We start from the raw sequence: 27,466 nt of genomic DNA on the forward strand, positions 1-27,466 counted from the left end.
TTGCTGATTTTCTTTGTTTGCCCACTAATAAAGACACTATCCTTCTGCACTTTTAATGGTAGATATATTCTAACATGGAGAGACAGAATATCAAGACAAAAATCCAGAATATAATTTTAAAGAATATATTTTAATTAATTTGTATTTCAATGAGGAAAATAAGTATTTGATCCCTCTTGCCAAACACACTCAATACTTAGTGGCAAAGCCTTTGTTTGCAAGCACAGCGGTGAGACGTTTGTTGTAGTTAACCACAAGTTTAGCACACACACCAGGGGGAATTTTGGCCCACTCTTCTTTGCAGATCCTCTCTAAATCATGAAGGTTGGTGGGCTGTCGCTTGGCAACTCTGACCTTCAGCTCCCTCCATAGATTTTCGATCGGATTGAGGTCTGGCGACTGGCTGGGCCACTCCATGACCTTAATGTGATTTTTCTTGAGCCAATCCTTTGTTGCCTTTGCTGTATGTTTAGGGTCGTTATCATGTTGGAAGACCCAACCACGGCCCATTTTCAGATCCCTGGCAGAGGGGAGGAGGTTGTCCCTCAGGATTGTGCGGTACATGGCTCCATCCATCTTCCCAGTGATGCGGTGAAGTAGCCCTGTACCCTTGGCAGAGAAACACCCCCAAAACATTATGCTTCCACCTCCATGCTTGACGGTGGGCACAGTGTTCTTGGGGTCATAGGCAGCATTTTTCTTCCTCCACACATGGCGGGTGGAGTTGAGGCCAAAAAGTTCAATTTTGGTCTCGTCTGACCACAAAACCTTCTCCCAATAACTTGGTTCATATTTCAAATGATCATTGGCATACTTGAGGCGCGCCTCCACATGTGCTCTCTTCAGCAGGGGTACCTTTCGGGCACTGCAGGATGTGAATCCATTGTTGCGCAAAGTGTTGCCAATTGTTTCCTTGCAAACTGTGGTCCCAGCTGCCTTCAGGTCATTTGCTAACTCCTGCCGAGTGGTTGCAGGACGATTTCTGACTGTTCTCAGCATCATTGCCACCCCACGAGGCGAAATCTTCTTTGGAGCACCGGGCCGAGGTCTGTTGATTGTCATGTTATACTCTTTAAACTTTCTGATAATTGCACCAATAGTTGTTACTTTCACATCCAACACCTTACTAATCTTTTTGTAGCCCATTCCAGCTTTGTGAAGGTCAACAATTCTGACTCTGAGGTCCTGTGACAGCTCTTTGGTTTTACCCATGTTGGAGACTTGAAATCTGTGTGATCTGTCTGATTCTGTGGACAGGTGTTTTTCACACAAGTGATTAGTGAGAACAGGTGGCTTCAGGTCAGGTAACAAGTTGATTGGGAGTGTCTAACTGGTCTGTAAAAGCCAGAACTGCTAATGAATACTAAGGGATCAAATACTTATTTCACTCCATGAAATACAAATCAATTAATATATATTCCTTAGATTTATTTTCTGGATTTTCTTTTTAATATTCTGTCTCTCCATGTAAGAATACATCTACCATTAAAAGTATAGAATGATCATGTCTTTATTAGTGGGCCAACGAAGAAAATCAGCAAGGGATCAAATACTTCTTGGACTCACTGTATATATATATATATATATATATATATATATAGATATGCATGTGTGTGTGTTCCAAAAATCAAGACATAGGAAAGGAGACTTCCTTTAAAATATAAAATAATAATTATGTGCATAATATATTGATATAGGATGATGTCTTGATAGGTTTATTTTATGTTTATGTAGTTTGATTTAACTATATATTTGACCTTTTTCAAAGTACAAAGTAACAGCAGAATATGTGGGGGCCTTTCCCAAAATGCCTGGAAACAGAGATTCAACTCTTCTTGGAATTGACTTACAGCATAAACAGGATTTTCGCATCCATCAAATGAATAAATCTACACACCAACTGCACATTGATCTGCTCAGTGAAAACCCCTGCTTTCTTTAGTAAGATTATGCATTTTGTATTTCCAGTCTTATGTAATATGGTAGAATATTTATGTAAACAAAAAACTCTATTCCATCTGTCATCACAGCACCTCACTCACATCGAGCAAATTATGGCCTGTTGTGGTGTATCCAGCCACTATGGACCCCTCAGGTATATCACTAAACACATCTTCCTCTGTGTACCTGTGAAGAATGTTTGTGTGAGCTTGATACGACTTAATCTAAACTTCTATCAGCATGCTGAGAAATGGAGAGTATGGTGGGAAAAAGTTGTAGAACATCAGTGAATTCATAGTGAAGCAGAGCAGCCTGGTGGTGGAAATGCAAGTTGTCCTTCAGGCCATTCCTCTGCTCAGCAGAGATGAGAACATAACATATGAGCAGTTTTGTAGGGACCAAGAGTAGCATGAGGATGAAGACACCCACCAACTTTCACAATAGCCTTGTGGCCAAATAAGGTTTGACTCCCAATTTTTAGATTTTAGAGCTTTGATATGAAATGGTTTACTGTACAGAAATTTACTAACTTGGATTTTTGTTGGTGGTTATTGGAACTAGGGGTCGCAAGGTCACAAAACAATTCAAAATGACCAGTAAATCAGTCTTCTGACTTCTGAATTATTTTGCAGTGCCCTGCATAACCTGCGTTACCCTCTGTTGTTGTTTTGGGCTTCTCAAAGCTATTAGAAAACAATGTCTTAGGCAGGGGTGCTGCCAGGGATTTTGGGCCCCATAAAAAGATATTACACTGGTGGGTCCCACAACTCCAACAATCCTGCCAAAATAATCAATTAGTACATTTTTTAGTGCCCCTGTCACAGTCACATGCCCTTAGAATTGCCCCCCCCCCCAAAAAAAAAACCAAACAAAAACAAAACACACACACACCCAGGCACCCTTGGTTTTAAGCATCAGACAGTGTGTTCATGGCAATTTTGTACTACATCACTACTTTCAGTGATATAGCATTTTAAGACATTAAACTCTGGATGTTTGGTACCTATTACCACCATTGTGAACAATTTGGACTCTGAAGGGTTTTTTTAGAACAGAGCATTTCACACAAACCACTCTGGGTGCCCTTGTATAGACCTAACCTATATATTATAGTGAAAAATGAAAATGTTTGTGGAGCTAAAAATACACACATTAAACATTATAGGACCTGTTTCCATCTCCAATTAAAGTGAATGGTCTGCATGACATTGAAACATAAATAGTTATTGTCATGAGGGTGATAATGTTACTCAACATTTACTGTCTCTTTCTGATGTATCTACTTTCTGCTGCCATCGTAAGCATTGCTGTAAGAGTAAATACATATTGTGGAAAGAGATTAGTATCTGTATACTGAAGCTAATTTCTCAGTAACTTTCCCAGCACTGCTTATTTGAACTCTGTTCCAGGTGGAGATGTTCCAGGAGTTTTCCATTTTGTCCTGAAGAGGGCAATCATGTCTCAGTTGTTACCAAAAGCTGAAGGAGAAGGAGAGCGTGGCCTCATCCTGCTGGGTCAGTGGGGATTTACTAAAAATGTCCTCTAATGTGATTTATGATGACAGAGTGTGTCTCCCGGTCAAGGAGCTGTTTCCTGCCTGTCTGCAGAGATTGAGGGCACACCATGTAGACTGGCACAAACATAACAGCTGATAAGACATAGTAATACAAATAGGACCATGATGAAATAATACTAGTGTTGAAGAACAGAAAAATTCCATGAGCAGCAAAACAGTAGGGATGCATATTAAACCAACACCTGGAAACGGAATGGTTTTATTTCACAAAATCATTTGGATGAGATTTAAAAACATATAACTTATTTAACTGTTTGTAACTAACTGGCCACTTACGTAGTCCGTGGTCTGACTGTTTCGACTGAAGTGGCCTGTCTTTGAGAGGCTGGATAGAGGCTGGTTAATCCAGGATCTCATTAACAATACCTATGATCCAAGAGGATAAATCTACTTTCCTAGAACTAACTGACCCTCCGGGCAAAGAGGTTGGTTTGGTTGGCTGAGAACAGGTCAGCGCATGTGATTGGCTGGCCAGAACAATGTGACATTTCTGGTTGGCTGCAAGAGATGCAGGATGTGAGCCTGATTAGATTAGACTGGACATCTGGCCTAGCTCCAGGTAAAAGGTGTGTGCCTATGTTTGTTTATGTGGTTCCCAGTACAAACCTGTGTTTGTAGTTTAATGAGTCTGAGGTGATGGAGCTTGGCACAGAAAAGTGGGTTTTGGTGTCACCCGCTGGTTGCAAACTACTTCAAATACTATATTGCTTTCTTGTGCCTGACCAGTGGTCAGTCTGCTTAATTTGAATGAAAAGCTGCAGTCACTCTTGTCCTGACTATATTAGTGACAGGAACAATATTGCACTGGGTCACTGCATAAAGAAACACCAAAGAGGATTGAAGTGATCTCATTAGCACCATTGGCACTGATAAACCATTTAAACAGAGTAAATACTTATTATATGCAAAGACAATTCTGTCAGTTACAGGTAAATTACATTAGTTTGGACAGTACCAGCAACTGATCTCAGTAAACTAGCCTATGCCTACAGACAAGACGTGGTTCTTGATTTATGTTGTATTAGATAAAAATGTCTAAATAGTCGGGATTATTAAATACTACATAATAATGTTTCTGAGGATTACGGTTTACTTTATAATAAAATGTTTAATGAAGACACACAGTGACACAGTCAGATCCAGGCATGAAATGATCCCTGTGTGACTATCAAATGATTGCAATTTCAATTATTAAAATATTGTAAAATATTGCTTCGTGTATAAATATGGGTTGTTTCTGCTCTCGGTGATGCCTAATCAGCCATTATTGATCATGTAATGACTGCACTGTCTCCCACAGCTCACCCACTCTTAACCAGGTGACGTGACAGAAAGGCACCGAGGGGGGCGCCCTGTGTATGTAGAGCGTATGTGGAGGGAGGCTCTGCTATCCACCGCCGGTGTGTGTCCTGTTCGTATGGCTCGTTATGTGTGTGTCCAAGAGTGTGAAGCGAGACTTCTAGCTATATGTGGGTGACCAGAGCTAATGTTACGTGTTTGACACCGGAGGTCAGAAGGACCGAAGAAGCAACTTTCGTCCATGTGCTTGAGATCCTGTCGAAAATAAACGGAGTTTTCGGACGACAGACGAGGAGCGCCGGATTTGTCAATAAACGATTTGTCAAGGGAACTTGTCAAGGACTGAGAAGCTACAGCACACAAGTCCAGGAGAGGATATATTGGGGAAGCATAATATGAAAAAGGACCAGGCCGACACATTAGGTTTTGTCCCTCAAAAAGACATCGTCTACAACAAACTCCTTCCCTATGCAGACAAACTAGACAATGAGTCTAATGTCATTTTGGCCAGCATCAAAGGGAACTTGGCTCGGGCTGTCCAACTCAGGGAGCTGTGGCCCGGAGTTCTCTTTTGGACAAGGAAACTCTCGACGTGAGTATAGCTTTTAAAACCTCGAAAAAATGCCGGTTGGTGTGTTCCCTTCAGCACCCACACTTCAGGAGTTGACCGGCAATAAGATGAACCTGTCGTATATAAGCTGAACGGTCGGGCCTGCTGCTACTAGCGCTAGCTAGCAAGCTAGCTAGCTAACTTTATTAGCAAGCCGTTAGCCAGATGAGTTAGCAAATCCTTAGTGTCTCATCTCCTCCTGCTGCTGCTAGCAGCGCATGTCGGTTAGCTAGCAATGTGACCTGGTGTTGGCTGTTTTCTAGTGCCTGTATACAGCATTAAAAAGTAGTTTATCGTTATATCTTTCTCTTTAGCATTTAGTAGAAAGCTTGGGCTAATCATCCAGCTGGCTTTAGCTAGCTAATTGCAACCGGTGGTTAGCTGTGGCTAATTTCAGAAACTGGTCGCTGAGCGTCTTTGTTAATGACCAACAAACAGCAAGCCGTTATAGTAACAATGCTGTGGGAAGGGACGATTTAGGAAAGGGAGAAAAACTGTTAGCTAAGTGTCCTTTCGCCTTGTTTTAACTTGACATCAAGGAATTTAAGAGATGTAGGTGCTATAGCTAATAGTTTTCAGCTTACACTTCATGACACTATAAAAGGCAACTATGAAATGGCTCGGACCATCTCCAATTTGTGCCTGAGAAAGTGTTAAAATTGTATTTTTATCTCAGATGACTGTGAATTCTGATGAGCACTTTGCACAGTGGTACTGTCACTTACACATATTTACATATGTTGTCAGCCATGGCTTCTAGATGCTGTCACTCATTTGCCTGGATCAGACGTCAGTGGTGTACAGTTGTTTATATACAGTTGAAATGCTCTCTTCATAGTGTCTGACTTGGTTATTTATCCGTACACTTGTCCTGATTCAGCATAACCTCACTGGAAGCTTTTTTAGATCTGCATCACATGACCACTGTGCATAACATCTGTCCAGATAAGATACGTCAGTGTTGCTTCTCAAGAAGGCCGCCTGCAGTTCCATCTGTGTGATGGTTACTGATGTGTTATGAACTGTGCTTTCTAATTCTGATAACCTCTCCTGTATCTTTTTGGCAGGTACCTTCGTCTCTATGGCAGAAAGTTCAGTAAAGAAGACCATGTGCTCTTCATTAAGCTCCTGTACGAGCTTGTCACCATTCCTAAGCTGGAGATCAGCATGATGCAAAGCTTTGCCCGACTCCTCATCAACTTGCTTAAGTACGCAGCTTGAACCTACTGTTACAACACAGGGTGGGGGAGCACACTTCTAAAGTATAGGCTTTCTTTTTTCAACTCCATTGCCAAACATGTTTTCTCTTTCCAAACATAGGAAAAAAGAGTTGCTGTCACAGGATGACTTGGAGTTGCCTTGGAGACCCTTGTATGAGCTCTATGAGAAGATCCTTTACTCTAAAACCGAGCATCTGGGTCTCAACTGGTTTCCGAAGTAGGTTCCTGATTTTGGGTCTTCTGAATGTCCATGGAACATTTTTTTTTTCTGTTTGGGATGCACATGAGCTGGAGCAAGGCAGTGCTGGTCTTAAGACTGTTTAAGTGAGTTTATGTATTGGGGAAAAGGAATTTATGTAAAACAAAGAGCTTCTGATCTGTGTTTATAAGTTCAGTCCAAGTATGCTGAATGTCATCCTAAGCAATTATAATTTTTTTGGTACCACCTTATTTAATGAGCCTCACATCTACAACAGCTATTTTAAAGGGGCCATTAAATGGTAATTACTGTGTAAGATATCAGTGGATGTGTTTAGTGTTGGCTTATGCGTCTTTCCTTTTCTCACATTCAGTTGTCGAGCAGAAGCCTCCCCTAAACAAAAAATGCTTAATTATGTGCGCAAGCGGTAAGCATAGCCAGTGTTTTTTTTTTTTACATGTTGTATTGTACTCTTTCAGGGCAGCTTCTGGTGTTAATTGCATGCATCTGAAATGAAACCAAATTTAAAATCCACCGCTGGTCTGCAACACAGCTTCACCAGCCGTTTTATTCGAAAAATACCTGTCTTACACTCACTGGCCAGTTAAATACACTTTAGGTACACATACCTTAAAGCATACTTACAAAAACTGTGGCTCATCTGTTTTCATGCACACTTTCAGCCACCATGTACCCTGTTCATCATTGCTTAATTCCTGATCACAGGGCTGCTGTTGACCAGGTTTTTGTTTTAGGTTTTTTTTGTTTTATTTTTTTGGGTGGTGGGCCATTCTCAACACCTCACCATGTTACTGGATTGTCAGGGATCGTTTTTTTTTTTTGAACACGCCAGTGTCACAGGATCATGATAACCTCATTAGTGACAAGAAAGACATTTTCCCAGAAATGACATGGACGTGGTTTCTCTCTGCTCATTTTCTGAACATAAATGCCCCATTGTCACATCACACAGTCTTCATGCAGAACAAATATCTGACTGATTTGTCATGCTTTCAGTATAAAAAGGCCTTGATTGTGCATTTATCTTTCTGGTCTGGGTTTGGTTTGTATTGGCAAAGTTTTTTATTTTTTCTAATTCTTTTATACCTGATAGGTAAGGTCTTATCAGTTGTTGATTTTCTAGTTCAAGAGGAAAAGGTCACGTTTGGATTTGCCAGGTTTCCCTTTGGTGTCTGGTATCAGTGGACATTCTATTTTAAACCCTGCCCACCCCTCAGCCCACCTCCCTACACTGGCATTGAGAGGGTGCTGAGTGTGTGTTGGTGTTTAATGACGGGTAGATGAGGTGTGTATTGGGAGGGATAGCTGTAGCTGTATTTCTTGGCTTGATTGCAAATGTATCTTTTATGATGCTCTACCGATGGTGTTACTAGACTATGCTAATTCACTTGGGGGTAGCAAATCTGTATGCCTGTATTATCACAGTATAATAAAGACACTAATTGCATTTCTTAATCAGCTGTGCAAAGCCATTTCCGTGTGTCTGGTATCCGTGTAGGGAGTGAAGATACTCTAGTTCAGGAGACTCCCATATCCCATGTTATAAAGGATAGATCTGTGCACTGGGGGGGAAAACATCACTGAAACTTGAAACCGGAAAGCTGGCATGCTGCTCAGACTCCTGAATTGTTTTTTGTTTTTGTTTTTTTTGTTTTTTTTTCCTCTCCCTTCTCTAGTGTAGTGTGATCTGGGACTGGGATGCTTTCAATTAGACCTTTACCAAATGCACTGTAGTGGGGTTTCTGCTTTGCACGTGGTCTAATCGCATCCTGCGAATCTTAACAATTGTTTCAGCGTCATATGCATACCGACTATGTGCCATTACATTAATCCACTGTATTGTTTTTTTTGTTTTTTTTTTGTTTCTCTCCATTCCTCTTTGCCTCCGTCTTTTGCTCTCTGTAGTTCAGTGGAGAATGTACTGAAGACATTGGTTAAAAGCTGCAGATTGTGAGTACCCCACCAATCCTTTTGTTACCTTTTGTAAACATGGTGTTGTAAACAATCATTTAAGGTCTTTGAATATTTGACCTGTTCACAAAGAAACTGCACATTGTGATAATCAGATTTCCCTTGTACTGTTGAAAGAGTAATGTAATCAGGTCATTGTTGAGTGAGACTGTGTACGGCTTTCACTCTGAGCCGATTACAGCTCTCTCTTAAGACACTCGGCAGTTGTCCGTTTCATTAATATGCCAAGTATTTCCCAGTAACGGACTGTTTTAAAAAGGGCTTTTTTTTATACAGAAGAAAAAAAAACTTCATTAGATGATTTTTTTTAATACCAACTTTGATTTAATTACCCATTGTGTTGATTTTGTAAGTAAAAAATAGGTTACCTAATCCTTTACAGAATACAAACGTAAATGTGGTGCTTTGTTGCAAAGTTTAGAGTACAATTTTTCTTTGTGTGCTGAATTTAACATGTTGGGTGGGGGGCATAGCATATATTAAGTGTCATGACCTTTGTCCATGCCAAATTGTTTTTCCTTATAATTTAATTATTAATTGTGCATTAAAATGTAAAGAAATGTGTTCTTTATATAATTTTTAAAAGTAATGTTTTGTGTGTCTTGTCTATGTAGATATTTCCCTGAGTCTGCGACACAGGAGATGTTGGATGAGTGGCGACCATTGCTGTGCCCATTTGATGTCACCATGCAGAAAGCCATCAGCTACTTTGAGCTCTTCCTGCCCACTATCATGCCCCCAGAGCAGCACGGCAAAGGCTTCAAGTAACAGTCCCTCATACCTTCATACCTTTGTCTGGTATTTTTAATGGAAAAGCATGCTATTGATTTAAAGGGTCACTAATTAATACATTGTGGTAATTTTACTTTCTTTAATTTTAAATTCTTTAATATGTTTATTTTTTTTTATACTGTATTTTTTTTAATGTTACTTTGCCAGTTCATTAGGTCAACATGCTACCTTCACAGAAATGGAACATTCCCACAAGTAATGTGTTACTTGGATCACACAGCAGTCAGTGCAGTCAGCAGCAGTTTGTGTTCAATTGAACACGTGACTTTGAGGATAACTAGTCACGCCTGTTCAAGCGTCTTCCAAACTGCATCATCCTGGGCTTTACACACTCAACCATTTTAAGGATTTACCCAGAATGGTGTATTAAACACACAAAATTGCCATCCTGTGGATGAAAAACAGCTTACAGGTTAGAGGTCAAAAGAGAATATTGAGAATCATGCAACCACAACCATGCAAATTGCATCCAGTTGAACACTGGGGTTGAGAATGTCGTCACAAAATTTAATCATGTGTTAGACTTCATATGTTTCTACAAAGAAGTCATCAATAATAGGTGCAAAATGTCAAAGAATGGCAAAGAAGTGGAAGGGGAAAAGTCAAATGGTCGAATGAATCCAGATTCCGTTAGCGTCATGCTGATGGAAGGATAAGAATTTGGCACCAGGCACGAGGAACATGAAGCTGTCTTGTTTAATGTCAAAAGCATGGGCCAGTGGTGAGATGGGCTGTAGGGTGGTGTGGGGAATGTTTTTTTGCCGCTTATTAGGGCCTCCTGATGCCCACTGAAGAATGTCTGAATGGCACCGCCTTTCGTAACGTTGTTGCAGACCAAGATCTCTTTCTGGCTGCAGTTTATCCACACCTGGTTGTCCACTTCCAGCCTGATAATAGCACGTCGAAGGGCACATACCAGCACTGAATGGTAATACGTTTTCAGCTTCGGTAGCTTCGCAATCCTTGAATATAAACCCTATTGAGCATTACTGTGTTAAGGTGGTAAGTGTTTACCGCAAGACTCTGCAGTTGACTTGTTTACAGCAGCTGTGAAATAGTCACTCCTGGATTTTTTTTATTGCGCAATATATCCAGCAATCTATGCCCAAGTAATCTTATGCTTTTTCTCAAGTCATGAGGCACAAGAAACCACTAGAACATGTGCACCAAACAAACTAACTGTGTGTATACCTTGTTTTATGTAAGGGAGAAAAAGAAAAGCCTGAAATGGTCACAACACATTTGACTCTTAACTCCGCTGTAGAGAACTAGGACTGAAGATTATGCCTGTAATGCTTGTAATTGTGTTTGTTTATATTTTATTTATTTTAGATTGTGGTTTGATGAGCTGATGGGTCTGTGGGTCTCTGTACAAAATCTGCCCAGCTGGGAAGGGGTGAGATGAGCTTATTTTTATTAATATGAAGTTGTATATTTGGGTTGGTGCTAGTAAAGGTCTGTTTGTGTTTATCTCTGATTTGGCACTAATTTTACTTTGCTGTTTTTTGTTTCAGAGCCTCGTGAACCTTTTTGCCCGTTTGGCCAATGACAACATTGGCTATGTAAACTGGGACTCTTACATACCCAAGGTAAAGCAAATTAGTTATTTTTTCAAAGGACTTTGTGGTGGTGTTAATAGCTGGCACTAATCATTTGTAATTTTGTGGTCAGATCTTCACCAGGATTTTGCGGAGCTTTAATTTGCCTGTAGGCACTAGTCAGATGGTGGTCCCCAGGTACCTGACCAACTCTTACGACATTGGCCATGTTGTCCTCTGGATCTCCTCCATGCTGGTAAGTGTCAGGGGGTCACTTTCTTTTTCTTTTTATTTTTTTACTGGAAGCACTACAGGTGTTTCGTAATTACAAAACTCCTGCTTTTAAGCTTAACATTTGAAATGACCTATACAGAAAGTGGACCCAGTCTTCATATCTCTATGCACCTGATTAAAAATATTGAGAGGTGAAAAGAGAGAAAGGTAGATTAACCTAGCATTAAGTATCATTCATTCATTTACAATTTAAGGTATAGCAAGTCGCTGCCCCAGGCCACGTCCAAAAACTTGAAACTATTGTTTGTAATGGTGGCACGCACACTAGCATCGGTACAGAGGTGCTTCATGACTTCAGTTCATCGCACCAGGCAACTTTTTGACACTACTACATTAAACTACGAATCTAAATAAATAGAATTTTTCAGTGCATCCAGAATGAGGTATTCTAAAGTGAATAGATATTTTGCCAAGAAATTACTCAAATTAGATCTCAGTTATATTACTTATGACTTGATACAAGTTGTTGATCTGTAAAAGTATATAATAAATAAAAAGAAATGACAATTTACTGTGTAATTTTACTGTATATGTTTACTTGATGTTATTTGTGAATTTCTAAATGTAAACATTTTTATTTGCTTGTGTATCAGGGAGGTCCTCAGAACCAAGCCCAGAAGCAGCTCAATGGCCTGTTCAGCAGCATCGCCTCCTTCTACCATCCTTCCAACAATGGCCGCTGGCTGGTGAGACTTTCAGCTGATACTTGATAGCTGCAGCTTCTAGGGAGCATAGTGAACATTGTAGTGAACACCTCTGATAATGGAACTCCACTTTTGTAAGCCCTCCCCCTTCCAGTCTTCATTCCAGTACTTTCGCTGGTCTGTGCTGTCAGCTGAGGTTTATGTTGGCTTCTGGAAATGGTGCTGCCAGCAGTTTACTTGTGCTGGACAGATGGCCCTCTGGCAGAGTGCAGTTGCTCACAGCACATGCCATTGGAACAGAGTCTTTCTCTCACACTTACTAACAGATCCACACCTGCACATGTGATAGAACCCATTTATTGCTTTATGTTGATTTTTAGTTTGCATAGCAGGCACATCATGACATTATGCAGTGCAAAGTCTCTCTGAAGCTGACAAATTAGTCAGAAATTGAGCATCTTCCATCCATCTCCATTTATTATGCAAGTTCTCAAATCTGCCATTTTTTAAATTACAGAATTTACTTTTATTTAGCTATATAATACGTTTTGCTTGTTATTCTGTGTGTATGTTCAAGGCCAATGTTTAATAAACTGATGGGCTTTGTAAGTTTTCAGCAATATATTTAAAATGCAATTTTTTTCCGGGATTGCTTTGTTTTATTTTCCTTGTATGTATGTTTGTTTTTTTTTGTTTTTTTTTTTTTTTTAAAGCTGTTTTCATACATCCCTCTCATAACCTAGCCTTAAACATCTGTCTCTGCCACTCTGATCTGTCTGTCTGAGCTGTGAGTTTGTGATCTATGCAGATGAAGCTGATGAAGCTGCTGCAGCGCTTGCCTGCCAGTGTGGTGCGTCGGGTGCATCGTGAGCGCTACAAGAAGCCCTGCTGGATCACATCGGTCCCCTCCAACCACCGCCTCACTGACCAAGACATCACAGACTTTGTAGAGAGCATGAAACAGCCAGTTCTTTTGGCCATGTTCAGTAAGACAGGGAGCATGGATGCAGCCCAGGCACTGCAGAACCTGGCTCTGATGAGACCAGAGCTTGTCATCCCCCCTGTACTGGAAAAGTGAGTGCAGTAGATGGACAGGATGAACTTACTCATAATGCTGATGTTTTTGAAGAAAAATGACATTTTTCACACTGTTTTTCGTTATACTTTAAATGTAATTTGGACAACCACTCAAAACATAAAACATGAAGAGAGCATTCTTTCTATAGACTGCTACTACTTCTTGTAACTATCCAACATAACACTGTAATGTCCAAGTTTGTGGACACCCCTTCTAATGAATGCATTCGGCCATTGCTGACACAAATGTCTAAATGCACACACAGTTTATCTAGTCTCCATAGAAAAGTATTACCAACAGAAAAAGACTCTCTGGAGCAGATAAACATGAACCTTTTGGCACCATGCCTAATGCCAGGCGTGAACTAGAAAAACTATAACTATAAAGCCTCCCAACATTGAGCAGTGGAACTGTTCTCTGGAATGAGAGTGCTTTATCCAATACTTTTTTGGGGACTATTTGGGGATGAGGTGGTGGGGTGGTTATCATCCAACATCCTGAGCTCACTAATGCTTTTGTTGCTGAACAGTCAAATCCTCACAGTGATGCTCCAGAATCTAGTAGAAAGTCTTCTCTGGACAGTGGAGGCAGTTTCTCCAACAAAAGCAGGATAAACTCTTTTTGTACTTGGTGGGCCTCCATTAGTTGTTGGATACAATAGCCCCAGTACAACATAAAAGAAGCAAACCAGAGACTACGTATGTTTAATATGTTAGAAGAAATGTATTTAATTGTAGTAGTAATCAATTCAGTTCAGTATATTTGTTGCAAAATTGTTTTTTCTTTGATATAGTAAATCATTTAGCAAAGTTAATGTGACCCAAGACTATGACACATGAGGTCTTTGGGAGCTTTAGTGATTATATCTTAAACAAAGGCTTCATCAATCTCTGTCTGGGTCCTACAGTCACATTGCTCTGTTCTGAAGATGATTTGTAGGCTTTCAAAAACACATCTAAGCAGATACTAAGTGATTCCTTGCGGATAACTCATTTGAACAGAATGTAATGAGTGTGTATGCACTGCCCCCTGCAGGACGTATCCTGCCATGGAGACCCTGACTGAGCCTCATCAGCTGACAGCCACACTTAGCTGTATGATAGGCATGGCTCGCAGCCTGCTCAGTGGTGGACGACACTACCCAGAAGGTCCTGCCCACGTCTTGCCTCTGCTGATGAGGGCACTGCCTGGTGTCGACCCGAACGATTTCAGCAAATGCATGGTACGCTTAAATATCTAAAATACTAACGTGTATACATGCTGTTGTAACATCTTAATGCCAAGAAGATTATCAGACCCCAGAACAGACTCTGAACAAGTTGCTGAAGTATCACAGCATTACAGTTCTTTAATGCCAAAAATGTGTGTTTTTATTTCATTTTAGATAACATTCCAGTTCATTGCTACATTTACTACCCTTGTGCCTTTGGTAGACTGCTCCTCTGCTCTCCATGAGCAGAATGACTTGACTGAGGTGCGGACCATTACTGTTATTACTGAGACTTATTTCTCTTTCACAGAAAATGAAAGCTATAACTAGACTCCTGTTTTTTGTTTTTGGTCTAGATGGAAAGAGAGCTGTGTTCAGCCTCTGCTGAGTTTGAGGACTTTGTCTTACAGTTTATGGACAGGTAAGTAAGTGAGTGTGTGTGGGAGTTGTACCACATGAAACTGTTGTATTTGAGTCTTATGAAAGCAAAAAAAAAAGTTTTCTGGGTTTTTCTCACTTCTGTTCCTTACTTATATCACTTTGTTTACTGGTATGTTCTCTGTGTGCAGGTGCTTTGCGCTGATTGACAGCAGTACTTTGGAGCAGACCCGAGAAGAGACAGAGACTGAAAAGATGACTCATCTGGAGAGCCTAGTAGAGCTTGGTCTGTCCTCCACCTTCAGCACTATCCTCACTCAGTGCTCCATGGAGATATTTAAGGTTTTTACCTCTTTCTGTTTATAGCTGTTACACAAACTCACCCACACAGCCACCTTTTCCTGCATTTTACCATGAGTAATTTACAGCTCGTCTTTTCTGTCTGTTTCTGACGCTGCTAACAGGTGGCCCTTGAGAAGGTCTTCAACTTTGCCACTACCAACATCTTTGAGACTCGTGTGGCTGGACGAATGGTTGCAGATATGTGCAGAGCAGCCTCTAAGGTACAATTCTGAGCCCAGAACTTCACATTGCTCATGAAAATGTGGTTGCATATAGTAGTGGATTAACACTTTCCTTTCTGTCTCTTACAGTGTCACCCTTCTGTGTCCCTGAAAATGTTTGTGCCCCACTGCTGTAACTCCATTCTTCAAATCACTGCCAGTATGTAGATTGATGCTGTCTTTTTAATGGTGTTCATCTCACTTTGTGTGGGTGAGGGCAGATGGCTGTTGATCTCACTGTAAGATTTTGTATTTCACAGATGAGGATGTTTTGAATGAGGAGGAACTGGATAAGGAGCTGTTGTGGAACCTTCAGCTGCTGTCTGAGGTAGAAATCTAGCCTTAATAAAAACCGAACTAGATAAATGATACAAGCTATAGCCAAAAAGCTAGGTATAGTAACAATCTGGATTCTGTAATAGCACACTAGCAACTATGTACACACACAGCTATATAGGCAAATATCTGCATGTATCTATAGGGCAAAGGTGAGTGCATGTGTATTTGTGTACACATGTTAAAGCATATTTCCCTCTTAATGTACAGGTGACCCGTGTGGATGGAGAGAAACTTCTCCCTTACCGCACGCAGCTGGTCCAGATCCTGCAGTTGACCTTACGGCTGCGCTGTAAGCAAGGCTACAGTCTGGCCTGCAACCTGTTACATCACATCCTGCGATCCACTGCCCTCACGTACCCCACTGACTACTGCAGTGTTCCTGGTGGCTTTAACAGACCTCTGAACCAGTATCTGCCCATTAAGGTACAGCAGATGCTAAAGTACCCTCCAGATGAGGAACTCTTTGCTCAGCAGATTTTAAAGCAGTATGCCTTGTGCTGTCTATTCTCATAATTGGAATTAACACTCAGGCTTGTCTCTGTAGGACTGGGGTCGTCCAGGTGACCTTTGGAACCTACAGGTCCAGTGGCATGTGCCCAGCACTGAGGAGACAGCTTTTGTATTCTACATCCTAGATCTCCTACTCCAGCCAGAGCTTCAACGTCTGCAGAGATATGCCCAGGGCGAGCAGAACATGAGCAGGTTAGAAATTAGTCAAAGCAAAGAAAAAAATATTTTTAATTCATTTAAAGGATTGAAGTTGCAGTGATTTGCTTGCCAATGTTCCTTGTTTCTGAGATGTATCATCTCCTTAATCTGCAGGCTTATTATTTAGGCAGTCATCTTACTTCTCATCCTATAATTTAGTAACAATACATTTGGCAAAATAACTGCCAAAATAACTTGTGGTGGAGTTTGCCCAGCACCTCTTTTTTTGCTTTTCATACTCTGATATAAACTGTATGATATGAGTATGAAAAACAAATGTATCACAAGTGCTTTTTTCATCATTTCACATAAGTGGCCACAGAAAAACACTCTTGTTGTGTTTTTTACAAAACTAAACACTATAAAAAAAAACTTTTGTAACGATTGTAATAGAAATGTACCATTTTACCATCACTCTTTGCCATCTACCGGCGTCCGTTCACACATAAAAATTCACATACTGTTTTAGTTCTTGTACAGACAACTTCTGTAACAGCCTTACCCGGATTTCCACTCACATCCATTCTTGTTTATTTACTGTTACTATACATCTTGTTGATTGCATGCTAGGTTTGTTGCAGGGCTGTATAAAATGTATTTTCTTTTATTTTTTTTTTATCTGATACCCCTTTTTGTGTGTTAGATACCAAAACCCATCAGTACTGATATGCCGTCCTTTTAAAACCTGAACTAACAAATGGGATCAACTTCACAATGGTCCTTTGCAAAGATGGAGGCATTAAGATTTAAACCCTTGTTTGGCTAATTTAAAGTCAGTGGTCCTTTTTTTTTGAAGCAACGAATCTGTAGTCTTCATGTTCTGACAGAAAACTTTGCCTTTTGTCTACCCTCACAGGGATGATGTTTTGCAGAGCCTCTCCATTGTACAGCACTGCTTATTGGGAGCTGGTTGTATGTTACCCCCCCTGGATGGAGCACCTGTTACTGGCCTGTAAGAACTTACTGCAATTATAGTAAAGTATAGTGTTTTATATTAAGAAGAAAACATGCAGCATTACAATTAACTTTGTTGTACTTCTGTTGTATCTTCTTGCTCTCACAGAGTTCACAGCATGGTTAGTTTAGAGGAGACTAAGCTCCACATTGGGGTTGACTATGGTAAGCCATAATACTTCTTAAGCAAATATTCAGCTGGGCTGACCCTGATTCCACTGCCAAATTGTACATATTGTTAGCAAACAGTTTGTTGTTCATTATGCCAAAGTGCTTACGTTTGTCAGTGCTCTGATTAAGCTGTTATTCCTACAGATGTATCCAGAGAGAACTACAGAGAGGCCACATGTAAAGTAATGAGACAGCTGTTGCGTGAGTGCTCTATTCAGCTGTACATCTAAAACTCTCAGCAGTTACATCACGCTACTGCTTAATAACATGCTGTTCTTGATTTCTGTTTAGATTACATCCTGGAACACTCCGAGGATGACACCAAGTCCCTCTTTGCCATCATTAAGGTGTGCAGTTGCAGTTTATGTATTATTAAAGATGCATTTTGTAACCAAATAATTGAACACATTTGTTTACCCTACTTTCCTCCTTTTGTCTCAGATCATAAATGACCTAATGCATTTCAAAGGCTCTCACAAGCATGAATTTGACTCACGTTGGAAGAGCTTCAATTTGGTTAAGAAGTCTATGGAGAATAGGGTGAGGGATTTGATGGTTTTATCTGTCTGGAAAGGAGCTTTGTAATGCTGCACTTCCCAGTTAAAAGAAAGAAGTATATGAGAAGAAATTATTCAGTTTTTTACATCTGTTGCATTCTAGCTCCATGGAAAGAAACAGCACATTCGAGCCCTTCTCATAGATCGAGTCCTTCTGCAACACGAGGTATTGTATAACCAGTCGTTTTTTTTAAGATTAGCATATCACATTAAATATGCAGATACAAGCATGCAAATACATTATTAATGCGTACTTTACTGCATTTATAGATGCGTAAACTGCTAGTGGAAGGCTGCGAATACAAAACTGTTCATCAAGATCTGTTGAGAGACCTTCTACGTCTCTCTACCAGCACCTACAGTCAGGTATGGAGGATGGAGTTACACTCTTGAGATGCTCTGCTTGCAAAAACTGCCCTGTTCTTACAGTTCAGATATTTGCGTTGTATGCCACTAGGTCCGCAGCAAGGCACAGAGCGTTCTATTCACTGCTCTGGGTACATATAACTTCTGCTGCCGAGACATTACCCCTCGGGTGCTGGAACTACTGGAGCCCACGCGGAGCGATGTCACTCAGCAACAGTTCAAGGTACACAGCAACTGTGAACTGTTTTTCCCCTATGACCTTGAGTAATACAGATTTTTTTTGTTTGTTTAGTTGTGCGCTCAGTGGCAAATATTTATCACATTTCTCAGCACTACCTTCACACTGAATCAAATTGCATAACTGAACTGAAATCTTGATCTTAGATCAGTGTGAAATTCTAAATAGACTGATTACTATGGGCCAATGTTTATAACTGGACCAAGTCAAATCCTGTATTTGGGTTCTAAATGACTGTTCTGAAAATGAAACCTGCCGTCAATCTGCCAAAGATGATGATGATATAGATTATGGTTTACCGTTTAACCATATGAAATCTGAAAATATATTTATGTAAACCCATACATCTCCCCTATTCCAGGGTGCTCTGTACTGTCTGCTCGGGAACCATGGTGGGGTGTGCCTGGCTAACCTACATGACTGGGACTGCATTGCTCTGACCTGGCCAGCCATGGTGCGCTCAGGCCTCAGTGCTGCCATGTCCCTGGAGAAGCCCTCTATTGTCAGGCTCTTTGACGACCTTGCAGACAAAGTCCATCGTCAGTATGAGACTATTGGCATCGACTTCACCGTGAGAAACTTTTCTCCTACTAAAAAAAAAAAGCCCTAAAAAGGATTGTAATTGCTTTCATCTGTACCATGGGGTATCTTGCATAGCTCTAATAGGTGTTTGTGTTGCTTGAATGGCTATGCAGATGCAGCGGAGCACATTAGAACTGGGCAGGCAAATCTCGGAATCAGGCAGCCCTGCACCTCACATTTGCCCTCCATCAGAACAGGAGCTAGAGAAGGGACTCTCTTTACAGCAAGCCAAAAATCTGGATGCAGTTCAGTGAGTGTCCATCAGTACATGCATTAATAACATATTTGATTCAAAAGTGCTGCCTAACTGTTGGATTTTTAGAATATATCAGTTATTTTAATTTGTTGAATAATGTTTGGCAAATAACATTCTCACGCTTATAATTTCAAAAAGCTTTAAGTATAATTTTTATTGTTTGCCATGTAAATAATTCCTCCTGTTGTTTTTAAATGTCTATGTATTCTGTGCAGGAAATATGAAAAACTGGTGAATGACCTCTTAGAGTGCCTTGATGACAGGAACCTGTAAGTTTCATACACTTTAAAAAGAATAATGTTTATGCAGGGCATGTATGGGATCCATTATGTGAAAATGTGTCCTAAATGTCTCTTTTAAGGCCTTGGAAGTTTGAGCACATTGCCATTGGGTTCTTGTCTCTGCTGCTGAGAGATGATCATCCTCTCCCTGCTCCTGCAGTGCGCTTTTTTGTCCAGAGTCTAAATCACGATGCACTCATTGTCCGCAAGGTAACTACCTAGCACAGCTACTTTGCAATATTATGGTATTGTACCTGTGAAGGCCAGTTGTAGTACCTTTTCTAATGTCCCCTTTTTTCACTAGGTGGCAATATCTGCTGTAGCAGGCATACTCAAGCAGCTAAAGAGGCCACGCACAAAAGTGGCCATCATACCCGGTGACATCAGTAAGTAGATACTTTAAGAAACCTCAATATTCTTCAATTACTAAGACTTTCTTAGTGAAATTAGAAAATGAATACATTAAAAATATAATAGAAAAAACAGTAGATGTGCATTAGAAATCATGTAATACCCCAGTGGGATTTTAGGATTGTTTAGGACTGTTAGGATTTAAGAGGTTTAATAAGGGCCACTGTGACCCAGGGATTACTTTTATCCAAGCAGTGCCGCAAAAAATGGCAGAGGCTGGCTTTGCATGGATGTGTTAAGTCCTTACCCTCCTAGTGTTGGGGGCTTTGCTAGTGCTAGAGGGAGGCTCACACAGGTGGATTAATTGGCACTACCTAATTGGGAGCAGAAAGGAAAAAAATGTGGAACAAATAAAAAATAATAATACCCCCATACCAAGGATGTTATATTCTTCCCCTATTAATGTACTTACTGAATGTTGAGTGTTGCAAGTGTGCTAAAGAATAAGTGTTGTGTTATGTTGTAGGTGGAGTAACTGAGTCAGAGGGTCTGGTAGCTGGAGACAGACAAGGAAACAACTGGCTTCAATACCATGCTGATACATTGCCACGCACCCACCAGGACTGGGACAACTTCCGCTTTGTGGAGAAGACTCACTGGGGCTACTACTGTTGGCCAAAGTAAGACACCTCTTACAGGCATCTTATCCTTACTGCTTATATGTGACCCTCACTTTGGGCTGGGTTTCATGTGAATTCTTTGTTACTGTTCCTCCTTCTGTAGAAAGCTGATGTTGTACGCTCCTATGGAGGATCAGCCGAAAGACCTGACCCCTGAGGAAATGAACGAGGTAAACACTCACGTTCTATAGAATCAACATGATCTACAAAGTTGAATTTGGTTGTGTTCATGGGTTTTAGATGTTTTTTTTTTGTTTTGTTTTATTTTATTACAGAGTGAACAAATTATCTGTGAACATTTCTCAAACCCCACATTCATCAATCAACTCATTGAGTTCTTGTCACTGGAGGACCGCAAGGGCAAGGACAAGTTCAACCCCCGCCGCTTCTGCCTCTTCAAGGTACCAGCTGTTGTTCAGCTGCTGTTTGTTTGTTGTTCACATGCACAGTGGACTAATGTTCAACATTCTGTACAGTTTCTTTTTATTATGTTATTATGGAATAATTTTAGTTTTATGGTGTTTAAAACTTCTGATCTGAAGGGTGTGATGTTTTGGTTTTTGGCAAAACACTTTGAATAGAGTTTACCTGTGAGCTATAAGTGAGAATTGAAATAAGCTTAGGCAGAGGCCTCTTTAATTTAATTTTTGACTTGGGAAGTTAAAGCTAAAGTTAATAGCTTTGAGCAACTTGGTCATACTTATCAAATGTGGTGTGTTTTATTGTTTTATATGATGACTATATGCTGAATCACTCTTGTCTGAGCAGGGTCTATTCAGGAACTACAGTGATGCCTTCCTGTCTGTGCTTAAACCTCATATGGAGCGCTTGGCTGGTGACTCCCATGAGAGCACTCAGCGCTGTGTGGCTGAGATCATTGCTGGCCTGGTGAGAGGCAGCAAGCACTGGAGCTACAGGCAGGTCAGTATGTCTACCTTTATTACAGTCTGGAGTATTGACTTAAAGGAATTAATAAATACACTAAAACGTTCTATGGGTTTGATTGCTCTTCGTTTTTTTTTTATTTCTCTCGCTTAGGTTGAGGCCCTTTGGGAGTTTCTGATTCCTTTAATGCGAACAGCATTATCCAACATTACAGTGGAAACCTACACTGATTGGGGCACATGTGTAGCTACTGCCTGTGTATGTTCTTTACATTTTCTTTTCTTGTCATGACTTCCATGTCTTATAGTTCCAGCACTGTAATGTTGAAGGGAATATAACATACTGGTCTCTGGCCTTGTAGGAGAGCAGAGATCCACGGAAGCTGAGCTGGCTGTTGGAGATGCTAATGGAATGCCCCCTTAGTGGAGAAGGGGGCTCATTTGTTGATGCCTGGTAAGACAGAACTGGATGTTTTGCACAACAAATTTTATGTATGTTTCTTTATATTAAGTAGCTCTTTATATTAAGTAGCTCTGTAAGGGGGGGGGGGGGGGGGGGGTTCGTTCACCATACTTTAACTTTTGTTAAGGTTTTTTTTATAAGTTGTATTCTTAGGATTACCTTTTGCTTTTGGTGTTTTGTCTGAAGACAGTATTTTATCAAGCATGCGTAGAGTCAATATCTATTTATGAAATAACTGTTGAATAAACATAGGAACTAATAATTAGATTAATTGCAGTTTCAAGATGTCATACTATGCAGGATGTTATAGTATAAATTATTTAATTCTCATATGTCATAACTAATCTTATTCTCGTTCTCTCTTGCGTTCTTTCTCTTGCTCCGTCTTTCTCATTTTCACTCTCTTGTTCTCTCACGCTCTTTCTGTGTCTATCTGCACAGCCATCTGTATGTGCTGCAAGGAGGTCTTGCTCAGCAGGAGTGGAGGGTGCCAGAGCTGCTTCACAGACTTCTTATTTACTTGGAACCCAAACTCACCCAGGTGTACAAGAATGTGCGAGAACGCATCGGCAGGTGAGACTGTTGCTGTCCTATCTATGCTAAGACCTGAAATGTGTACCTTTGCATGGGGTTTGGCATGATTCCTGACATTGGGTGTGTCGCTGTCTTGGTTTGAGATGTTTCTTGTACTTGAAAAAATAAATGTTAAAAGATTGTGACGCCTATAAAAAGACATCATTTGTCTTTGTTTGACATTTTTTGAAATGAGTATTGCATGCCTGACTCCTTGATTTTATATACTTGTAGCATTTGAATTTAATGATCAAAAGGGTGTCTCAATACTTTTGTCCATATAGTGTATTAATGAACATTCTATACAAAAGTTTTTCTCCACATGCTCATGTTGTATTCCTTACTCTACTGAACATATTGAATAAAATGCTATCTTTCTCTTTCCTCACAGTGTGCTGACATACATTTTCATGCTTGATGTCACCCTCCCAAACACACTGCCCACCAAGTCTCCTCACCTTGCGGAGTTTACGGAGAGAGTTGTGGCTCGCCTGAAGCCACTGCTGGAAGGAGAAGAGGAGATTCAGAACCATGTGGTGGAGGACAATGGTGTAGGCGAACAGGATGAGAGGACCCAGGCCATTAAATTACTCAAGACTGTGCTAAAGTGGCTGATGGCCAGTGCTGGCCGCTCATTCACCACTCCAGTAGTCCAGCAGCTTCAGCTTTTACCTTTGCTATTTAAGGTCAGACTGATAGTTTCTCCCTGCCCCTCTTTTGCTGTCTTTTGCTCACACACCTTCTATATCTGTCTTGATTGTGCTTTTATTCATTTTAGGTTTTATTTTTGGTCTTCTTCCTTTTTTTATTTTTAAATCTGTGTCTATAGATTGCCCCAGTGGAGAATGATGACAGCTATGATGAACTGAAGAGGGATGCTAAGACCTGTTTGTCTCTCATGTCCCAGGGGCTCCTTTATCCAGAGCAGATCCCTCTGGTGCTCAGAATTCTGAATGAGGTGGGATGGCAGAACGTCTAAAGGGGGGTAGCCTAATGTGTTACAGGGTGCTTTAATCTGTGATTTGCTGCATACTTGTCCTAAGTGCTGTGTGTTTATAGATTGCAGGGAGCAGTTCCTGGCATGCCCGCTTCTCTGTGTTGACCTATCTGCAGATAATGGTCTTTTACAACTTGTTCACAATGCTGAGTAATGAGCAAGCTGTCCAAGGTGTTCGAGCGCTCGTCATCAGATTACTGGAAGATGAACAGCTAGAGGTACATTCCACCTGTTTGCCTTTTTGCATTTCAGTATTGTCCAGGGTTAAGCACTGACACAATGTTAAAATTGTTTAGTTCAATGCAGTCCCATTTTATTGATGCATAACTTCAGTGTAATAAGGAACTAAATTGTGTATTCATTGTGATCTGATCGGAATAATTCAAACAGAAATATACAGTATAGGCTACTGTTCATCACACTCCGTTTCAAACAGTTATGATTTAACCTGATTGTTCTCGTAAAATCACATCGTTATTGAGCAAAATGCGTCACTATGTTTTAGAGATGATGGGCATGTCTCTGTCTATCTGTGTGAAATTAGCATACCTGTAACCACAAAACAATGTCATTGTACTGTACATTGTACTGCTACCCCATTTGTAATATTGGCAAAGTGTTGAAGTTTGACTTGCTTTCACCTTTTTATTAGGTGAGGGAGATGGCTGCCACCACTCTCAGTGGGTTCCTCCAGTGCAACTTTTTGACCATGGACGTTTCCATGCAGACACATTTTGAGGCTCTATGCAAAACTAGGCTGCCTAAGAAGAGAAAGAGAGAATTGGGTTCAGTTGTGGATACCATACCCTCAGTTGGTAAGACACTGTCTGGCAATACTGCAAATTTTTGGCAGTACTGTTTTTAACTGTGTTTTTTGAGTATATACATGGCTATCTATAGGGGGGACTATTTTGTTTTAGATCGGGTATGTTTGTGTGTTTTAGATCTGGTGCGGCGCCATGCTGGTGTGCTGGGTCTCAGTGCATGTGTTCTCTCCAGTCCGTATGATGTCCCCACCTGGATGCCTCAGCTGCTCATGGACCTCAGTGCCCACCTCAATGACACACAACCCATCGAGGTGGGCTAGGTTTCCATCTCTTTTACTTCTTTCATGTTGCATTAGAGCTGATGATAAGGGTTCAGAAACTGAGTATTGCAACGTGTGGGTATACGTGAATACACACACTACATATACATAAACTACACTATTTATAATGAATGCATTTAAAATGTTTTACGTTGCATGGACACATGCAACGCTTGTCTTGAACTGGAAAATATTGCCAGTGGAATAAAACTCTGGAGCAGGTAAACGTGAACCTATTGGCACCATAGGTAGTGTCTGGCATTGGCTAGAGAGGCATTAACACCCCCTACCCCCAGCTGGGGATGATGTCATGTGATGATCATTGAACATCCTAAGCTCGCAAACGCTTTTGTCACTGAATGCAATCAAGATCTTCACAGCTGTGCTCCAAGATGTAGTAGAAAGTCTTAATTGGACAGTGAAGACAGTTACTCCAGTTACCTCAAGTTATATTTGTTTATCCACAAGTTGTTTACACGTCTTTTTCCCTCTTTGCCATTCTGTCTGTGTTTTAGATGACTGTGAAGAAGACCCTGTCAAATTTCCGCCGGACTCATCACGACAATTGGCTGGAGCATAAGCAGCAGTTCACAGATGACCAGCTAGTGGTACTCACTGACCTACTTGTGTCACCCTGCTACTATGCCTAGACGAGTGGAATGGGTCTTACTGGAACATTTCTTTTGAATCAGTTGACTCTTCAAAAAAAAAAAAAAGGGGGGGGGGGGTTAAAAGCATGGAGAAGGAAAGCAAAGCAATACATTGAGTTTAGGGGCGAGGGAGATTCTGTACGTACTGTATGTATGTATTAAACCCTCGTTTTGCATTTCTACTATACTTAATATTTAAGGTTTATCAGTGCAGGAATGAACAGCCTGCAGACTGTAATATTATTGTACAGATAGACCCCCCCCCCCCTTTTCCTGTATGTGTGGACTTGTGTGATGAAGGACAGGCTACCTGTGAATCAGGTCTCCCACTCAAACCCCTTTCCCAGCCATTTGCTGAACAGGGGTTGCCAATGTCTGGTCTTTTTTTAAGGACATTTGAAGACATGTTCATTTTGAGCTGTTCTGTTCAGTTTTAGATTTTACTACTTTGACCTAGCCCCTCTTCAAATAGTGAAGCCAAATGAGGCTAGGCAGAAGTCCAGCAGTTCATTTAATGAGTCAAACTCATGTAATTAAACTTTCTTGAAAGTGTCCTCTGGGACAGACGTTGGGAACCTCCAGCGTCAGACATTGGGCCGAGCTCCTGTGCACCAGCATCACCTCGTAATGGACAATACCGTTTAGAGTTGCTGCATTTTTGTTTTTGTTTTTTTTTATAAATATATATAATGACCGGTTGCTTTGGACTGTCTGATGGGGTTCAGATAGATGGCTGTTGCGTACCACTCAGCTCACATGCCATCATAAGTCTTTCCTGTATTTGTATATGTATGTGTATGTATGTATTGTACATATGCATTTATCTATGCATAAATGTATTACACGTAAATTCTGCTTAAAAAAAAAACAGTTCTGCTGGATAAAAAAAAAGAAAGGAGGAAAAAAAAGAACCAGCCAGGAGTGAGTGGAAGTGTGTATGTGTATTGGTAGGTTCATGAACAGGTATGAAGTGCATGTGCATGTTGGGGTGTGTGTGTGTGTTCCTGTCTCTGTCTGTCTGTTAGTCTGTCTGTGTGCATGTCCGTACTTTGATTTTGAAGTTGCGATTGTGTGTCTGCTGTGTTACTCAAGAGTTACTTATGTGGCATGTGACTGGGGAGCCTCCATATACTCACATACACACACACACACACACACGTGCGCGCACACAGACATTTATTTTTGTTGTACTACCCCTTACTCCAAGCATAACCGACTTAAAGCAGTAGTGTCCTCTGAAGCGTACACCACACACACACATACACACACTCTCTTAAAGAGCTTCAGATTACATTCAACTCCAGTTGGGAGTAAACCCTGGATAGTTTTGTTCTGAATTATGGAATGTCCATAACAGAACCACTGTGTAGCTTAGTGCCAAAACTGCAGTGATTTTTTTTTTCTCTATTTTTTTAGATGTATTGTTTGCTTGTTTTACCCAAGAAAAAAGCCAATAAATGTATTTTGTTTTTAACAAAATTAAGCTGAATTTCCTATTTGTTCAGCAAAACTAGGTTTAGCATTTTCTACAGTCATGCCCTTCATGCCATACAGATTTTAAGTTGTAAGCCAGATTGTAAGTTGTAAGCCTGTTTTAAAAGTTGCTTCATCTATTTTCTGAAAAAGTCCCTCAGTCCCTGGTTAAATATACAGTGGGGAGAACAAGTATTTGATACACTGCTGATTTTTCAGGTTTTCCCACTTGCAAAGCATGTAGAAGACTGTAATTTTTATCATAGGTACTCTTCAACTGTGAGTGATGGAATCTAAAACAAAAATCCAGAAAAATACATTGTATGATTTTTAAATAATTAATTTCCATTTTATTGTGGGAAATAAGTATTTGATACACCAGAAAAAGAAACTTAATATTTGGTACAGAAACCTTTGTTTGCAATTACAGAGATGAGACGTTTCCTGTAGTTCTTGACAAGGTTTGCACACACTGCAGCAGGGATTTTGGCCCACTCCTCCATACAGATCTCCTCCAGAGCC

At 40.5% G+C, this 27,466-nt stretch overlaps 1 protein-coding gene across 2 annotated transcripts; it reads left to right on the forward strand.

Annotated features, from left to right (window-relative positions):
• The first annotated feature begins 4,898 nt into the window (after positions 1-4,898).
• Positions 4,899-26,950, forward strand: psme4b (proteasome activator subunit 4b). Of its 2 annotated transcripts, XM_072667178.1 has the most exons (46): positions 4,899-5,408; positions 6,494-6,634; positions 6,747-6,863; positions 7,219-7,272; positions 8,772-8,816; positions 9,452-9,601; positions 10,962-11,025; positions 11,144-11,218; positions 11,301-11,423; positions 12,055-12,147; positions 12,914-13,179; positions 14,219-14,405; positions 14,568-14,657; positions 14,750-14,814; positions 14,963-15,113; positions 15,236-15,334; positions 15,425-15,494; positions 15,595-15,662; positions 15,881-16,096; positions 16,218-16,375; positions 17,238-17,333; positions 17,445-17,500; positions 17,651-17,707; positions 17,798-17,853; positions 17,948-18,046; positions 18,167-18,229; positions 18,334-18,429; positions 18,521-18,652; positions 19,029-19,238; positions 19,363-19,499; positions 19,721-19,774; positions 19,867-19,996; positions 20,091-20,172; positions 20,664-20,817; positions 20,921-20,987; positions 21,093-21,218; positions 21,586-21,738; positions 21,856-21,960; positions 22,064-22,155; positions 22,606-22,737; positions 23,129-23,423; positions 23,567-23,695; positions 23,797-23,952; positions 24,387-24,549; positions 24,679-24,812; positions 25,337-26,950. In XM_072667178.1, exons 1-46 carry the CDS (start codon positions 5,212-5,214, stop codon positions 25,469-25,471), a joined length of 5,538 nt encoding a protein of 1,845 aa, XP_072523279.1. In that variant the 5' UTR covers positions 4,899-5,211; the 3' UTR covers positions 25,472-26,950. The 2 variants fall into 2 exon arrangements, with proteins under 2 accessions (XP_072523279.1, XP_072523280.1); XM_072667179.1 differs by lacking the exon at positions 7,219-7,272.
• The last annotated feature ends 516 nt before the right edge of the window (positions 26,951-27,466 follow it).

Source organism: Salminus brasiliensis, chromosome 22 (genome assembly GCF_030463535.1).
Source record: "Salminus brasiliensis chromosome 22, fSalBra1.hap2, whole genome shotgun sequence".
Taxonomy (NCBI): domain Eukaryota; kingdom Metazoa; phylum Chordata; class Actinopteri; order Characiformes; family Bryconidae; genus Salminus; species Salminus brasiliensis.

Bases quoted from the DNA above. Each gene is read 5' to 3' on its own strand.
- psme4b (XM_072667178.1), top strand. From the start codon at position 5,212: ATGAAAAAGGACCAGGCCGACACATTAGGTTTTGTCCCTCAAAAAGAC. The intron at 18,047-18,166 runs GTGAGGGATTTG...GTTGCATTCTAG, and splicing joins AGAAGTCTATGGAGAATAGG to CTCCATGGAAAGAAACAGCA. The intron at 18,230-18,333 runs GTATTGTATAAC...CTGCATTTATAG, and splicing joins GAGTCCTTCTGCAACACGAG to ATGCGTAAACTGCTAGTGGA.